This window comes from Camelus dromedarius, chromosome 20 (assembly GCF_036321535.1).
Source record: "Camelus dromedarius isolate mCamDro1 chromosome 20, mCamDro1.pat, whole genome shotgun sequence".
Taxonomy (NCBI): domain Eukaryota; kingdom Metazoa; phylum Chordata; class Mammalia; order Artiodactyla; family Camelidae; genus Camelus; species Camelus dromedarius.
Genome location: NC_087455.1, coordinates 34829780 through 34844096, shown reverse-complemented (window position 1 = coordinate 34844096; position 14317 = coordinate 34829780). Strand labels below are relative to the sequence as shown.

Sequence of the window (14317 nt, the reverse complement as noted above, 5' to 3'; positions counted from 1 at the left end):
TTGAACTTCTCTCTCTCCAGTTGATACTGCTTAAAAATAAAAGTAACATTTTAAGCAGATCACAGAGCTTCCAACAGATTAAACTGTTCACTTCGTATCATATCATCAACCATAGTTTATCACCAGGATGTGAACTGAGTACATTAGGGATATTCATCTACAAATATTTATAATGTTTAGTTTCTAAGGAGAATATGTTTTTACAATCACAACTGGTTTTCCTGAAAAACCATAACCAAACCCTGCAGCTCTCTGACAAGAGAGTGGCCATTCAGTGGTGATCCAGTTGGTGGTGCGAAATTTATTGTGGGTTACAGACACAATAAACATGGGTGGAAATTCTATAATTTTAAGGATAGAGTTTGTCTTGGAAACCACCAAGAAATCGGGAAACTTTCTGTAGTTCTTTATCTCAATGCATTCACCTGTTGTAACAAGCCACTTTTGTCTTTATTTGAAATGAGGCCATTCATTATTGAGCACCTACTGTGCGTAGTGGTCACTATAACATAGTGCCTCAGAATGCAGGCTCTGAGGTAGGTGGTTCTACTATTTCTTACTTATGTAAGCCTGGGGCAAATCACCCCCAGTGAGACTCAGTTTCCACTCCTGTGAAATGATATGATGATCTCACCTACCTCCTATGAGTGTGATGAGGATAGAATGAGACGACGCATTTAGAACGGGGGTCAGTGTAAAACAAGCACTCACTACCGGTAAGTTCTCACTATATGCCAAGCTGTGGGTTTATACTGGCGCATGAGACATGGTCCTTGCCCTCGAAAAGCTTATACTCTAATAGTTAAGGTGTACAGGGAAGCAAGGAATTATACATTTTTAAGAAGTGCGTGCAAGTCAGTAGCTATATTTTTGAGTTCATAGTGTGGGGGGTTCGGCGAAAATTTGCAGATTGGCATGACCTGGTCAGGGCACCCAGGACCTGGCACCTAGTGTTAAGTGTAGACCCACCCCGATGTCTCAGTTCCCCTGAAACCCTTCCTTCACCTTTTACCTCTGCATACTGGAGAATCATCCACAGAATTACGCTGTATGACGAAGTAATCCTGCCTGACGGTCTGACGGCTACACAGTAATGCCCCTCCCCCCATGCACAGCATCCTTAATATTTGAAGATACCCCCATTAAGAGTGATTTTCGAAATACATGCCTGCCTCAGGTCTACAGACCTGCAGTCTTCTTACTAAAAGCTCCTGAACCTCTAATAAAGCAATCCCAGATACCTACTTTTCATATTCTTTGTCACATTAAATTAAGGCACAGAAACTTCCTGCCTATTCTCCAGGAGACTTTTGTCCCTAATTTTGCAAGGGAATGAAGCTACATGTATATACATGCATACATATGTATATTCTACATGTATATATATATATATATATATATATATATATATATATATATATATATATACATGTATATAGCTACAGTATATTCCTCATACTACTGCCTCATGAATTCTGATGAGAACAGACTACTTTTAAAATATCAGATGAGACAGAGGTGACCACACCCATAACAGCCTTCGGCCCACAAGAAATGAGCCACAGGACAGGTTTTGTTTCTTTCTTGTAGATGATTTGCTGATCTCAGTGTTCCAATAACTCCAAATAACTTAATTTCAGAAAAGCAACTCTCAACCCCAGGACAGTAATAAAAAGGTACCTATTGCTTATGTACTTAGTAATTATTTGCTGATTTCCTATCCAAGATCTGGAGGGAGGCAGGAGCTAAAGATGAGTGTCCAGCAGCCTCTCCTCCCCCTAATCGCTGATTTTGGCAAAGGCCCTGGCCGCTCACTAGCCATCAGGCTGACAGCATCTCAGACCCACATGCAGGTCTATTTTAAGCTTCCTGGCTGGCACCACTGAGACTCCACTGGACCACCTCCATGTCGTCATAGTTAACCTCAATACCCTCAAGGGTCTTATCATCCACCCACAAGAATACCGGGCCAACCTGGTTAAGCACTTGCTTATTTCCCAGTTTATTCTCGGGCAAGAAGATGACTAAGTGTTAAGGGTCTCATTCAGGAACAGTCTTTGCATTTTTGGTATCACAGAAAGCAGTGTGTAGACAAAATAGATATTCCTGCTCAGTGTGTTCTCTGTGCCATACTATTTTAGAAGCCACTTCGTCTCTCCTTGCCTGCCCTTCTCTACAAAAATCCTGGGCTGTTTCAGTGCTCTTTTTCTACACCTTCCAATGTCAAAGTGTCAACAGGTGTTCTGGTGGCTAAAACGGTCTGCGAGGTCAGAGCAGCAAACCCAAGGACCTGCCCCGGCCTTACCCATATGGTACAAACAGTTGGTTCCTCTGCAGAAGAACTGTGACTTTATTTAGAACATACATATCACTGCATCACACAACTTTGCAGCTAGAGAACAAAACTTACATCTTTAAGTGAGTTTATTTCAAAGCCATTACTTCGGGGAACCTTTATTCTGATTCCAGAAATATCCTGGCATAGCCTTCAATAATTATGACAAATTCTTTCGACTATATTTAGTGGTGGCAAATACCAGGTTTTTGAGAGTGGGTGTTATTTTCAGAAATAGGTTGTTCAGAACTAAGCATAATAACATGGGGGAATCAATACTACTTTGGTATAAAAACCAAGGTGCCGGTTCTAGTAAAATAAGCTGGCACTTCCTGTGCAGATCCAAAAACAATGTGCAAAGATCATTTAAAAAGTGCTCTGAATAATGGCAGTGTTGCGGTGGAATGAGGGTGTACACTACCAAGGTGACTTGAAGAGGTCATTGATAGGAATGTAAATACTCCGGGGTCTCATTATTCTGTTTTCACAATCATGAGGAAAAAAGTTTATAGACAACAGACAGACCTAGTGTAAACTTCATTTCTGAGTCCTCAGGCAGAAACTCTCAAATTAAAAATCCACTTTCCTTCAATTAACTGGTATCCATGCCTGCAAAGCAGGGGCTAAGAGGTAGTGACACTTATGTAAATTACTTTAACCTGATATCCTGAGGTTCTAAAACTCCAGTCTATTAATAACTTATTAGTGTCTAGTGTAGTACACGTTGCACTTGAGGGTCTGAGTCTCCTACCCTCTGGGAGCCCTTAATTAACACACACTGAGCTGGACATATCTATAACATTAAAGACAGCTAATACTTTTTCTTAGCATGATATATATTTATATCAACTCACTCAATACAACCCCATGAGTTTAAAATTTCTCTATTTTTACTCCTGTCTTACCTATGAGAGAGCTGAGCCAGGTAGAGGTTCCCAACACCATACAGTAAGCTGCAGAGCTGGGACTGGAGCCCAGGCAGCCTGGCTCTCCAGCCGTGCTCGAACTCACTTTACTATATCACCTTTATTCTGCCTCTGAGATGAGAAAACCAGATACATAAATCAGATACTCAAAAAAAAAAAAAAAGGACAATGAAGAATACTTACAAATTTATGGGAAGCTCATTTGAGAAGTAGAAAGGAGGGTTGAAGTGAGGCAGATGGACCCTGTAAAATGGGATGAAGGCCACATAAAATAGCCACAAGAATTCCATGGGCAACCTGGGACTGGGCAAAAAGGCTCTCTAATTTATTCAGAGAATTGAGGAGGCAGCTGGAAAGATCCAGGAGTTATAAAGAACCAGTTTCTGGCACTTTTTTGTGTCAATAAAAATTTTCCATTACACAAAAATCAGATAATGCAAATTAATAACTCTCCAATACTGTTAACTCTCCAATGACAGTTTTTACATCCAGCCCACTCACTCTGTGACCTTTACTGGTTAGTAAGCAAATATGCTTAATAAATCAAAGTAAACTGCTTAACAGAAGGCAGGATAAGCGCATGATCTATGTGATATTATCTCCAATGAAGCTTTTAGAAACTACTACCAGCGACTCAGCTCCCATAAAGAAGGAATTATGTGTGGATGGAAGCAAATGAAGGAGCCCTTGAGATAATCTTCCTTTTAACCACAGAAGGCCAATGCCACCCCAAGTCCAGCCTCATCTTACAGAAGCGGAAACTTGAGTCTCATGGAGAGGAAATGACTTGGATGAAGGTCCTGACACCGAGTCCAGGACTCGTCCCACTTCTGCAGACTGCGTTCCACCCTTTTCCTTGTAACCATTCAGGGTAAATGAGTCAATACTGATTTCAAAGCCCTTGAGAAAACGTGAGCACACACCTACTCTACAGGGCAAAGAATTCCTTCATCACAACTTCCTCTCGCTGATGTTTAGACTAGCTTCCTCTCCCTGGGCCCTGAGAGGTGTCCAGAAAATGACAGAAAACATTGTCCAAGTTAACGCTCCTAAAATCTGCAAAGTATCAAACGAATGAGGCCAAAGTTACCCTCCGGTTATGGTGCCTTATTATTTCAGGCTGGGGCGACTGGATGGAATTTGGTTTCCCGTTGGACAGGGAGTCGCCCCGCAGCTTAATTCTACGAAGCCTGGGCCCACCCGCAAGGCGCGGAGTTGGCTCGGCCTCTAAGGCTGGCCATGCGCTCGGCGGCTCCCCCGCCGCGGTGCCAGGGATTCTCGGAAGCACGCCCGGCAGGGAGCGGCGGGGCCGCGGGGCCCCGCTCACGTGGGGATGCTGGGGCCGGCCCGGGCGCTTCCTCCCTCTGGGTCCACGGCCAACCGCATCGCCGCCGCGCAGCCCCACCCTCCACCCCGCTACCGGGCGAGGGCGCGGTCACGTGAGGCGGGCCCGCGGAACCAATGGGCAGCTTGCGCCGAATGGAAGGGATCGTCTGACCCCCATGACGTCACAAAGCTGGAGGGGAGCGCGCCGCTCTTCCGCCCTCACGCCCCTGGCTGCGGCCCGCTCTCCTCTTCCCCGCCCACTCGCCACTGCGCAGCCAATCGGGAGGCGGGAAGCGCTCCGGCCGGAACGTGCGGGCGGGGCGGGGCAGGGTGGCGGCCCGGCGGGGCAGGGGCGCGGAGTGGGCCGGCCTGGGGCGAGGGGCCGCGCTCCGGGTAGCTGAGCCAGGCTGCGTGGACCGAGCGCCGGGAGGTGCCGCCGCCGCGGCCGCCTCCTCGTCGGGAACAAGCCGCTGCTCCCCTGCCGTGCCCGGTTCGTATTCCCTGCTCCCGGCCCCGAGCCGCTCTGTCCGGAATCCTCCTCCGCTCGCCGAAAGTTGTGAGGGGGGCGCCCGGCGCGCGTGGGGCGCGGCGGCCGCGAGCGTGCGGAGGGACGAGAGCCGCGGAGCGACGGGGGAGTCGGGCGTGGAGGCGCTGGGGGCCCCCGCGGGCTCGCGGCGGGGGGCGGGCCCGCCGCGCCCGCTGTCAGCGCCGGGGGCGCCGTGGGGACCCAGGGAGGTGCGGCGCAGGTGGCGCGGCGTCTCTGCCAGAGGAGCTCTCTTTACACACCTTGGCGTCCCGGGTGACCCCACGGGCAGCCGCCGCCGGCTGACCCCGGGTTTCTAGGACTGAAGCCGGCGCGGCGTGGGCGGGCGGAGGATGCCGCGCGCCCGTGGGCTCCTCGCCGGGGCTGGATGGACTGGCCGGCCGCGGGGCGCGCCTCTGCCGGTGTCTGGGCCCCCGCCGCCTCGGGCTGTGGCTCTGTCTCTCCCGCGGGGTGGGTTTGTTTGTTTGGTTTCCTTCTTCTCCCCACCCCTTTCTCCCTCCTCCATCCTCTTCCCCCTCCTAGCCCCATTCACCGGGCCGGAGCGAGACCTCGCCCCTCCTCCGCTCTCTCCTCCCCCTCCGCCGCCGCCTCCTCTAATGAGCATCTCTTCCTTGCTTTCAATGGGCCGGTGCTGCTGTCGCTGCTGCTGCCCGCGCGGGTTGTGGATGTTGTCGGCTCCGTGTTGTGATGACAGGAGAATGTGTGTGTGTCCCGGGCCCAGACGAATTGGTAGGTATTCACTTAACTACCTGCGTTGGGTACCCAGGAAGGATGGTGACTGATTTTGTTGTGTGCATGGTTTTAAACGTGGGTCGGTGTGGAATTAAGAGGTGAGGTAGATACAAAAGCGGGACGAAAGCGTCCTGGACCGGGATAGCTTTGATGCCTTAGTGAGTGCAATTTTCAGGTAGGGACAAAGGAAGCTAATCAAACAAGTGCTGTCTTGGGGCTTCGTGTCTTCCGAAGGCAACTGGTTTCTTCATTCGTGTAGAAATAGCCAAAGCTGTGAAATGGCTAGACCTTGCCCCCAAATGCTGAAAAATCGCAGTCTTTTTGAAGGGTGTTTAATGCAATCGGATTACATAAACTGGGGTTCTGACACATTTAGTGATTAGTATAGAATTTTTTTTCCCATTCACAACAAAAGCGCTGCAAAGCTAGAGCTCTGTTATTGGTGTGGTAATAGCGTTCTCTAATTAATTTGTTCTTGAGTTTATTGATGAACTGGAATCATTTCTTGGCACCGGCTCTGCTGAGCACATCAATAAGAGTGGATGGGTCTCTTTTCCTGTTTCTGGGTGCAGCTCATCTTTCCTTATTAGTCATTGGCAAAATCTGCCTAAGACCAGATGCTGCATATAAGGTGGCTAAGTCTGCATCTCGGGATAGGAACTTCTTAGTGAAATTGTGGTCGGAAATACCTTGAAAATTTGACACCGCTCCAGTTTACCGCAGCTGTACCGTGCTTTCATTCTTACTGCCTAATCAAGAGCCTCCGTTCATTTAGCAAGTTTGTCAACAACAGTTGACATCAGTTTGTCAACAACTGTTAACAACAATTTTGATTTCATGGGGTTTTGTTGTTGGATATTCAGGATATTTAGAAAGAAACTCGGAGTTTTTGAATGCTCACTTATGGTTTATGAAAGCATTTGAAAGTACTTTGACTTCTAAGAGTAACTGATCTGATGGAGAGAGTATGTCACTTGTACTGGTGGTGACAAAATGTTCATTAACTACAGAGTAGGTAACTTCCCTAAGAATTTGTCTTCTGAAGGCATGTTTGGGAGTTGAGGCGTCTCAGTCCATGTGCTAAGCCCCTGAGTAACTGAAAGATAGAGTTGATAAAATTCATTCTCTGCTTTTTGTTTTCAGTGTAGAGAATTTATCCCTCAAGGAAAAATGTATATTATTTATTTGAGTACTTGCTGTTGAATTTCCATTTCCATATTATTCAAAGCAGCAGCTGCCTGAATCGATTATTTTGCCACAGTAATTCATTCATTTTCCTGTCAATTACGAAAGCAGAAGAATCATCAAAACAAAGGAATTTAAGGAAGATGTCGGTTTCATGGATTTCTTACTCCTTGATCAGATGTCATATAGCCAAATCCTGTTATGCATGTCTGTCAGACCCCTCTCCAAACACATGCACGCGTGGGCTTGCTGTACTTTGATTCAATTTACAATCCATGCAGTAACACGCGTTTTTTTTCCCTCTAAGATTAAGTTTTAAGTTGAGCATAAATGCAAACTTATATAAAGTTACGGAAAAAATTTATCTTATTAAGATTAGTATCTGTTTACATTTTTAGTAATAGAAATAATCTTTATACAAAGCATGAAATGAGTTAATGTGCTTTCTGCATACAGACCTGGCAAGAGAGGTGTTTTATGTCTGGAAGCCAGTGTCATGTGGCCCAGCATTTGAGCACATCTCCTGGCTTAATCATGTACACTTAACCTTTGGATGACTTTCAGGTATTCAGTTTGAAGTGCTGTTATTTAAGTGGTTGGTCTTGATAGATTCCTGTTCTGGAATTTCTATGTCTCATTATTGCATTTCAGAACGCTTAGTTATTGGTCTTATTTTCAAAATTCTAATCATTACCTTCTGTTGCCTAATCTTGTCTTCAATTTTGTAAGCAAATCCCTTAAATTGCGCAGCTAAGATAATGGTATTCTGTCATTTGCAGAAGGGGTTCTATATGACTGGCTTATGTAGTGCTTATTACAGAAGCAAACAAGAATCAGTCATTACCCAGTGCTTTCTCTGCTCCCCTCCTCACATCCCACTTACCACTTTTCAAACTGTTCTTCAAGAGAGGGTACGTGAAAACAGTGTAATACAGAGCTAACACTGTCTGTATTTGTAATTTTTGCTTAATGTGTTCAACCTTAGGAAGGAATAGTTGATATTAAGACTCAATGGTTTTATCTTTCTTACTCCTTTTTGTTTATTGCATTTGTTTCCTTATTTAAAATATTTCTAAAGCCTGTTTATTTATAGGCCAAATTAATACTTTGGGGCAATACTTCAAGAACTCAGAGAAGATTTCCTCAATAATGAGGAAGAAGAGATTTTTTTTCTTGTATAAATTACCTGAATTAATTATACATTCATTAAATTTTCTACATAAAAGCCCAGCAAAATATTTTCAGTGTCACATAGTAAGTGATATGATTTCAATATAGTCATGATTATAATACTGTACCTTTTTTATCTAAGCCTTAGACTATTAGACTACTATTTCACTATTTGTTAATTTCCAAGGGCAAATAGATACCTTTTTTTCTTTAATGTAAGAGAAAATATTTTTCTACGGGTGAATTCTGGGGATTCATAATAGGCAAAAGTCATATTTCTGTAGCTTTCTCTTATGGCTGATAAGCAGAAGAAAATGCTAGCAGTAAATTAAATTCCAGAACTGAGACCATTTACATTACTAACAAAGTTTTAAAGCTACTGGAATACTTAATCTTTTTTTTTTATTGCAGAGGGCACAGTAAAATTAATGAATAAATAAAATCTGCATTTGATTTCAAAGTCTCACTTCAACACACAGCTTTTATAAAGGCACAGAGTCTTAGAAGCAGCCTCAGGTAGCATGTGTTCATTCACAGCTTAGGAAAGTGAAGCTCAAAGAGGTGAGCCTGCTTTTCCAGGATTATGCGGTGAATTGGTGGCAGACCCATGTCCGTAAACTTACCACATTGGCACGGTGGTCTGGAGAGGCATTGTTTGCGAGACCATCTGCTGGGATGCAGGGTGGACGCATTAGAACTTCTATTTTTATTCATTATGTGAAAGCTTTCTTACATATGTTGCAGTGGTTGTTATATTAATATAGTAGAATATGTACATAACTTAGAAGTAATTCATGACTACAGGCAGGTTGGGACTGCATCCTAACATGTTTTTGGTGTGTAATCGGATGCTGACATTGGTCAACAGGTCTAGAAACAGGATCCTCATAAGTAGGAGGAGTCCCTGTGCACTGTGGGGGACCCGCGGCCTTTGTGAAGGATGGGGAGAAGGGCGATTGGCTAGGTAGGCTGCCACTGCATAATGTTATGTAACCTTCATCTCCCCCGCTCTCCCCAGCCAAATCTATTGTACATTCTGCACATTTTGTGCTGCACAGAGAAATACGAAGAGAAGAGAAAGGAAAGCTAGCCTCGCAGTTCAGTCCTGGCTCCGTAAGTGATTGGGAGGTGTGCTTAGCGGAATATACCCTATGGAACTAGTACATGATACACGTGTGAAATGTAGTGCCTCCTAGCCCAGGGAGCGTGTAGGCTCACCTGCTAAATATTTCTTAAGAAAGCAAAAATAGATGGAATAATCTAAAGGTAAACTTCTTTCTTTGTGTGTACCTGTGTAATTTGCTGTCTAGGAATCCCAGTCAGAAGTTCCAGCCTGCCGCTGTTCTCCGATGCCATGCCAGCACCAACCCAACTGTTTTTCCCTCTGATCCGAAACTGTGAACTGAGCAGAATCTATGGCACTGCGTGCTACTGCCACCACAAACATCTCTGCTGCTCACCCCCTTACATTCCTCAGAGTCGCCTGAGATACACGCCCCATCCGGCGTATGCTACCTTTTACAGGCCGAAGGACAGCTGGTGGCAGTACACCCAAGGGAGGAGGTACGCTTCCACACCGCAGAAATTTTACCTCACCCCTCCGCAAGTCAACAGCATCCTGAAAGCTAATGAATACAGCTTCAAAGTGCCAGAATTTGACGGCAAAAATGTCAGTTCTGTCCTTGGTTTTGACAGCAATCAGCTGCCTGCAAACGCACCCATCGAGGACCGGAGAAGCGCAGCCACCTGCCTGCAGACCAGAGGGATGCTCCTGGGGGTTTTTGACGGCCACGCAGGCTGTGCTTGCTCCCAGGCGGTCAGTGAAAGACTCTTCTATTACATCGCTGTCTCTTTGTTACCCCACGAGACTCTGCTAGAGATTGAAAACGCGGTGGAGAGCGGTCGAGCGCTGCTCCCCATTCTCCAGTGGCACAAGCACCCCAACGACTACTTCAGTAAGGAGGCGTCCAAATTATACTTCAACAGCCTGAGGACTTACTGGCAAGAGCTTATAGACCTCAACACTGGGGAGTCGACGGATATTGACGTTAAGGAGGCTTTGATTAATGCTTTCAAGAGGCTCGACAATGACATCTCCCTGGAGGCTCAAGTCGGTGACCCCAACTCTTTCCTCAACTACCTGGTGCTTCGAGTGGCGTTTTCTGGGGCCACAGCGTGTGTGGCCCACGTGGATGGTGTTGACCTTCATGTGGCCAATACTGGTGACAGCAGAGCCATGCTGGGTGTGCAGGAAGAGGACGGCTCTTGGTCAGCAGTCACTCTGTCTAACGACCACAATGCTCAGAATGAACGAGAAGTGGAACGGCTGAAATTGGAGCACCCGAAGAATGAGGCCAAGAGTGTGGTGAAGCAGGACCGGCTGCTGGGCTTGCTCATGCCGTTCAGGGCTTTTGGAGACGTAAAGTTCAAATGGAGCATTGACCTTCAAAAGAGGGTGATAGAGTCTGGTCCAGACCAGCTGAATGACAATGAGTACACCAAATTCATCCCCCCTAATTATTACACACCTCCTTATCTCACTGCTGAGCCCGAGGTAACTTACCACCGATTAAGGCCACAGGATAAGTTTCTGGTACTGGCTACCGATGGGCTGTGGGAGACGATGCACCGGCAGGACGTGGTTAGGATTGTGGGCGAGCACCTGACGGGCATGCATCACCAGCAGCCCATAGCTGTCGGTGGCTACAAGGTGACCCTGGGACAGATGCATGGCCTTTTAACAGAAAGGAGAGCCAAGATGTCATCGGTGTTTGAGGACCAGAATGCCGCCACCCATCTTATCCGCCATGCTGTGGGCAATAACGAGTTTGGGGCTGTCGATCACGAGCGCCTCTCCAAAATGCTCAGTCTTCCTGAAGAGCTCGCTCGGATGTACAGAGACGACATTACAATCATCGTAGTGCAGTTCAACTCGCACGTCGTAGGGGCCTGCCAAAACCAGGAGTAGTGAGTGCGTCTTACCCTGGCAGGTCTTAACTCAAATAGATTTAAAGGGCAGAGAGATTTTTAAAAGATACTAGTGAACGTAATAAACACTTCCAGTGGGTCATTGTAAGCATTTCCCCATTTGGCACTCTGGTCGGTCGGGTCCTCCACATTGCCTTAGGCAGGCAGGTAGGATCAGGAGTCTCGCCCTGCCTAGCCCGGACCTCATGGCACCCGCACACCTGCACTTGGGGCCCGTCAGTCCCTTATTGCAGTTGTCTTGTGACATCTTTTATCAGTCTGAGCAAATCAGGATGACCTGGCAGATAGGAGCTTGAACAGGCCAAAAGCAAGGATCTTGCTGGGTGTACTCTGCTGGTAAAAGGAAAAAAAAATTACTGTTCACACCTGCAGACCCCTTTCATCACCAAGATTCCAGTGTGTGAGGACATTTATTTATTGCATGATTTCCTAGATATACAATCTATGCATTATTCATATAAATTTATTTTTACCTGGAGTAGTTTTCAAATCCAGTACTTTAAGCCATAAACAACCGAGAACCAAGCAATCTGAATTTGTGTTTGTGATTATTTGACTGGAATGCTTCTTGAATGAAAAAACAAACTACTCTCTTCCCCAGCCCCCGATTACCTAATGTAATTGAAACATTTTCTGTTTGCCACACACTTGAAGACAATAAAGGTTTTTAGTTTTATTTACTCATATTGATGTTAAATAAAAAAGAACTTTTTTAGTCTGTATTAATGAAAGGCTTAACTTAGTTTGAAATAAAAAGATCCAGAAAAAAGAGAAGAGACTGATATGTTCAGTTACTGTCATCTGTAGCCACCAGCACGTCGCTCTTACTGTGTAATCCCCAAAGCTTGGCATGCTGTGAGTGTGTGGTGGGTAGACTGCTGCTGACAAGTCATACTTCTAATTTAGTAGTGATAAGAATTTTCATCACTTTGGAATTGTAAAGATGACATATATGAAAAAATTCAAATCCAGAATTTTGGGGAATAAAGTCTTATTCCCCAAATAAGAATAAGTGTGTTGAGACGGGGGAGGAAGTTTTTGTTTTTCTCCACTTAGACATAGGTCAGTTAAAATAATTGGCTTAAAAGTTACTAAATGCTTCAAACATACTGTAGCTTATAAATAGGAATGTTAAGATATATTCGTGAGAAATTTTAAGAGGTAACTGTTGTGCATGCCTGATGCTTAATAGAACACTTAGTGGCATCAAGTGTTGTTTGCAGCAGTCTCTGTAATTATATGCAGTCCCTTCCAGTGCTGTATCAAAGTAAATGAAAATAAACATATTCAAATTGGCTTTTTGGAAGCTTATTTGATATGCATCAAATGGCATTTTGTTCCTGTGTTTAATGTACAGCTGTGCATATATTTTCATTAGTTAGTTCTAGCATTACTGTTAAAGCATGGCTATGACTATGTTTGATTTTCATAGATATTTAATACAAAACATGATCAGTTTTCCCTTGTGTAATTAGTTGAGGGATGTCTAGGAGTCCTTTCAGATTTCCGTGGAATATGAAGTAGGTATTCAAGGACTCCCTCTGGAACGTGGGCACTGAAGCAATGTAGAATTGGCTGCAAAATTTGTTGCAGTTGAAAACAGACTCAGGAAGATTGCAGCTCAGAAGATCACATAATGTTTGTTTTCTGAGGTCTGTTTTTTCCCCCTTGAGTCAGCTTGGAACTTTTCTCCTAGGCAGTATTTTGGAGGGGGGAAAAGCACTATATATTTATTTATAAATGTTTTGACAGAGACTTCATCTTTTAATGAAATATATTAGAATGCAATAACAGTTAGAACTCATTTTCAGGCTATTATTTGAATTTCTCTTGAACACCACCACTATAGAGTTCTGTATTATTATATATTTAATAAAAGTCTTGTCTCTATATATACACTATATATATATAAACTTGGTTTCCTGTGGTCATGATCAAGATAGTAATTCATATTATTACACTTTGTCTGCAGTCCGAAAGCCTGTCTACTCTATAGAAATAAAAATGCAGTGTAGAAATGGAAAAAAAAAATGGATGCTAGAAATCTGAATGTACTATCATCTAAAAGAAATTGTGATTTTATTGTAATTGGTTGTCACTGTGATGTGATATCTAGAATTAAAGAATACATGTAGACTTTCCTGGTATTTAGCCTTTCTTAAACTTTTTCAATTTAAACTTTCTAACATATGTATCAACCTCTGTATTTAGTCAGTGGCTCATGGTATCATACTCTGCCCTTAACTAGTTGAATGCAGTGGTGGTATGGTGCACAGTACTTGGGAAAAAACTGTCTTATAAAAGATATATCTCTGTGAAGAAATGTGAAGAGTTTATATATAATACAGAAAATGGTCAGAGAAATGCCCACAGTGAATTAAAGCTTCATATCTGCTTTCTGAATGACCTGTGTTGGTTTTTAATTAATAGTAAAATTCAGTAGATGCTTTCAGTGGTAGAATATAGTTAACTTTAGAATTCACTAGATAGATGGTGCTTTTTTAAAAAACTGAGGTATAATTTACATTCAATAAAATGCACAGATTTTAAATGTGTAGTATGAGGTTTGGCAGCTGCAACCCCAATGAAGAGATAGAACTTTTCTATTATTCCAGCAGAAAACTCCCTCATGCTAATCCCTCCCCACAAAACTACTGTTCTGACTTCTGTCACCATAGGTTAGTGTTGCTTGTTCTAGGAATTCATATAAATGAAATCATATATGTGCTCTTTGTGTGACTTTTGTTCATTTTTTGAGATCGTTTATGTTGTTAAGCATATTCATAGTCTTCTCCTTATTACCCGGTAGCATTCCATCGTATGAACGTATCACAGTTTATCCACTGTTGATGGGCATTGTTAGCCCCCTCCCTCTCCCCCTTTAAAGCTACCTTTTGGGTAGCAATTCCCAGGAATACTATTTGGTTGAAGTGTAGGTTCAACTTTGCAAATATGATTACAAGTGAGTTTGTGGTCTATGCCTTGGTGGTAAGACTTTTTTTTTTAATGCCCTTTAAACAAGTGATGAAAATGTTTAATGGTGAAAAATTTGGAGGGATTAGGGGGTGGTCCTTTGCTAATGACCTCTGTGCTTCTCCCACTGAGAATCTT

General features: G+C 44.1%; 1 protein-coding gene across 5 annotated transcripts; it reads left to right on the top strand.

Moving 5' to 3' along the window:
• Positions 1–4920: 4920 nt before the first annotated feature.
• On the top strand, positions 4921–13934 carry PDP1 (pyruvate dehydrogenase phosphatase catalytic subunit 1). Of its 5 annotated transcripts, none has more exons than XM_031439323.2 (3): positions 4989–5077; positions 5826–5860; positions 9529–13934. In XM_031439323.2, exons 2-3 carry the CDS (start codon positions 5830–5832, stop codon positions 11184–11186), a joined length of 1689 nt encoding a protein of 562 aa, XP_031295183.1. In that variant the 5' UTR covers positions 4989–5077; positions 5826–5829; the 3' UTR covers positions 11187–13934. The 5 variants fall into 5 exon arrangements, with proteins under 5 accessions (XP_031295186.1, XP_031295183.1, XP_010974308.3 ...); XM_010976006.3 differs by lacking the exon at positions 4989–5077 and adding an exon at positions 5542–5581; XM_031439326.2 differs by lacking the exon at positions 5826–5860 and having other exon boundaries at positions 4921–5077.
• The last annotated feature ends 383 nt before the right edge of the window (positions 13935–14317 follow it).

Excerpts from the sequence above, each read along its gene's own strand:
- PDP1 (XM_031439323.2), top strand. The coding sequence starts at position 5,830 with ATGTGTGTGTGTCCCGGGCCCAGACGAATTG. Across the intron at positions 5,861-9,528 it reads TCCCGGGCCCAGACGAATTG|GAATCCCAGTCAGAAGTTCC; the intron begins GTAGGTATTCAC and ends TTTGCTGTCTAG.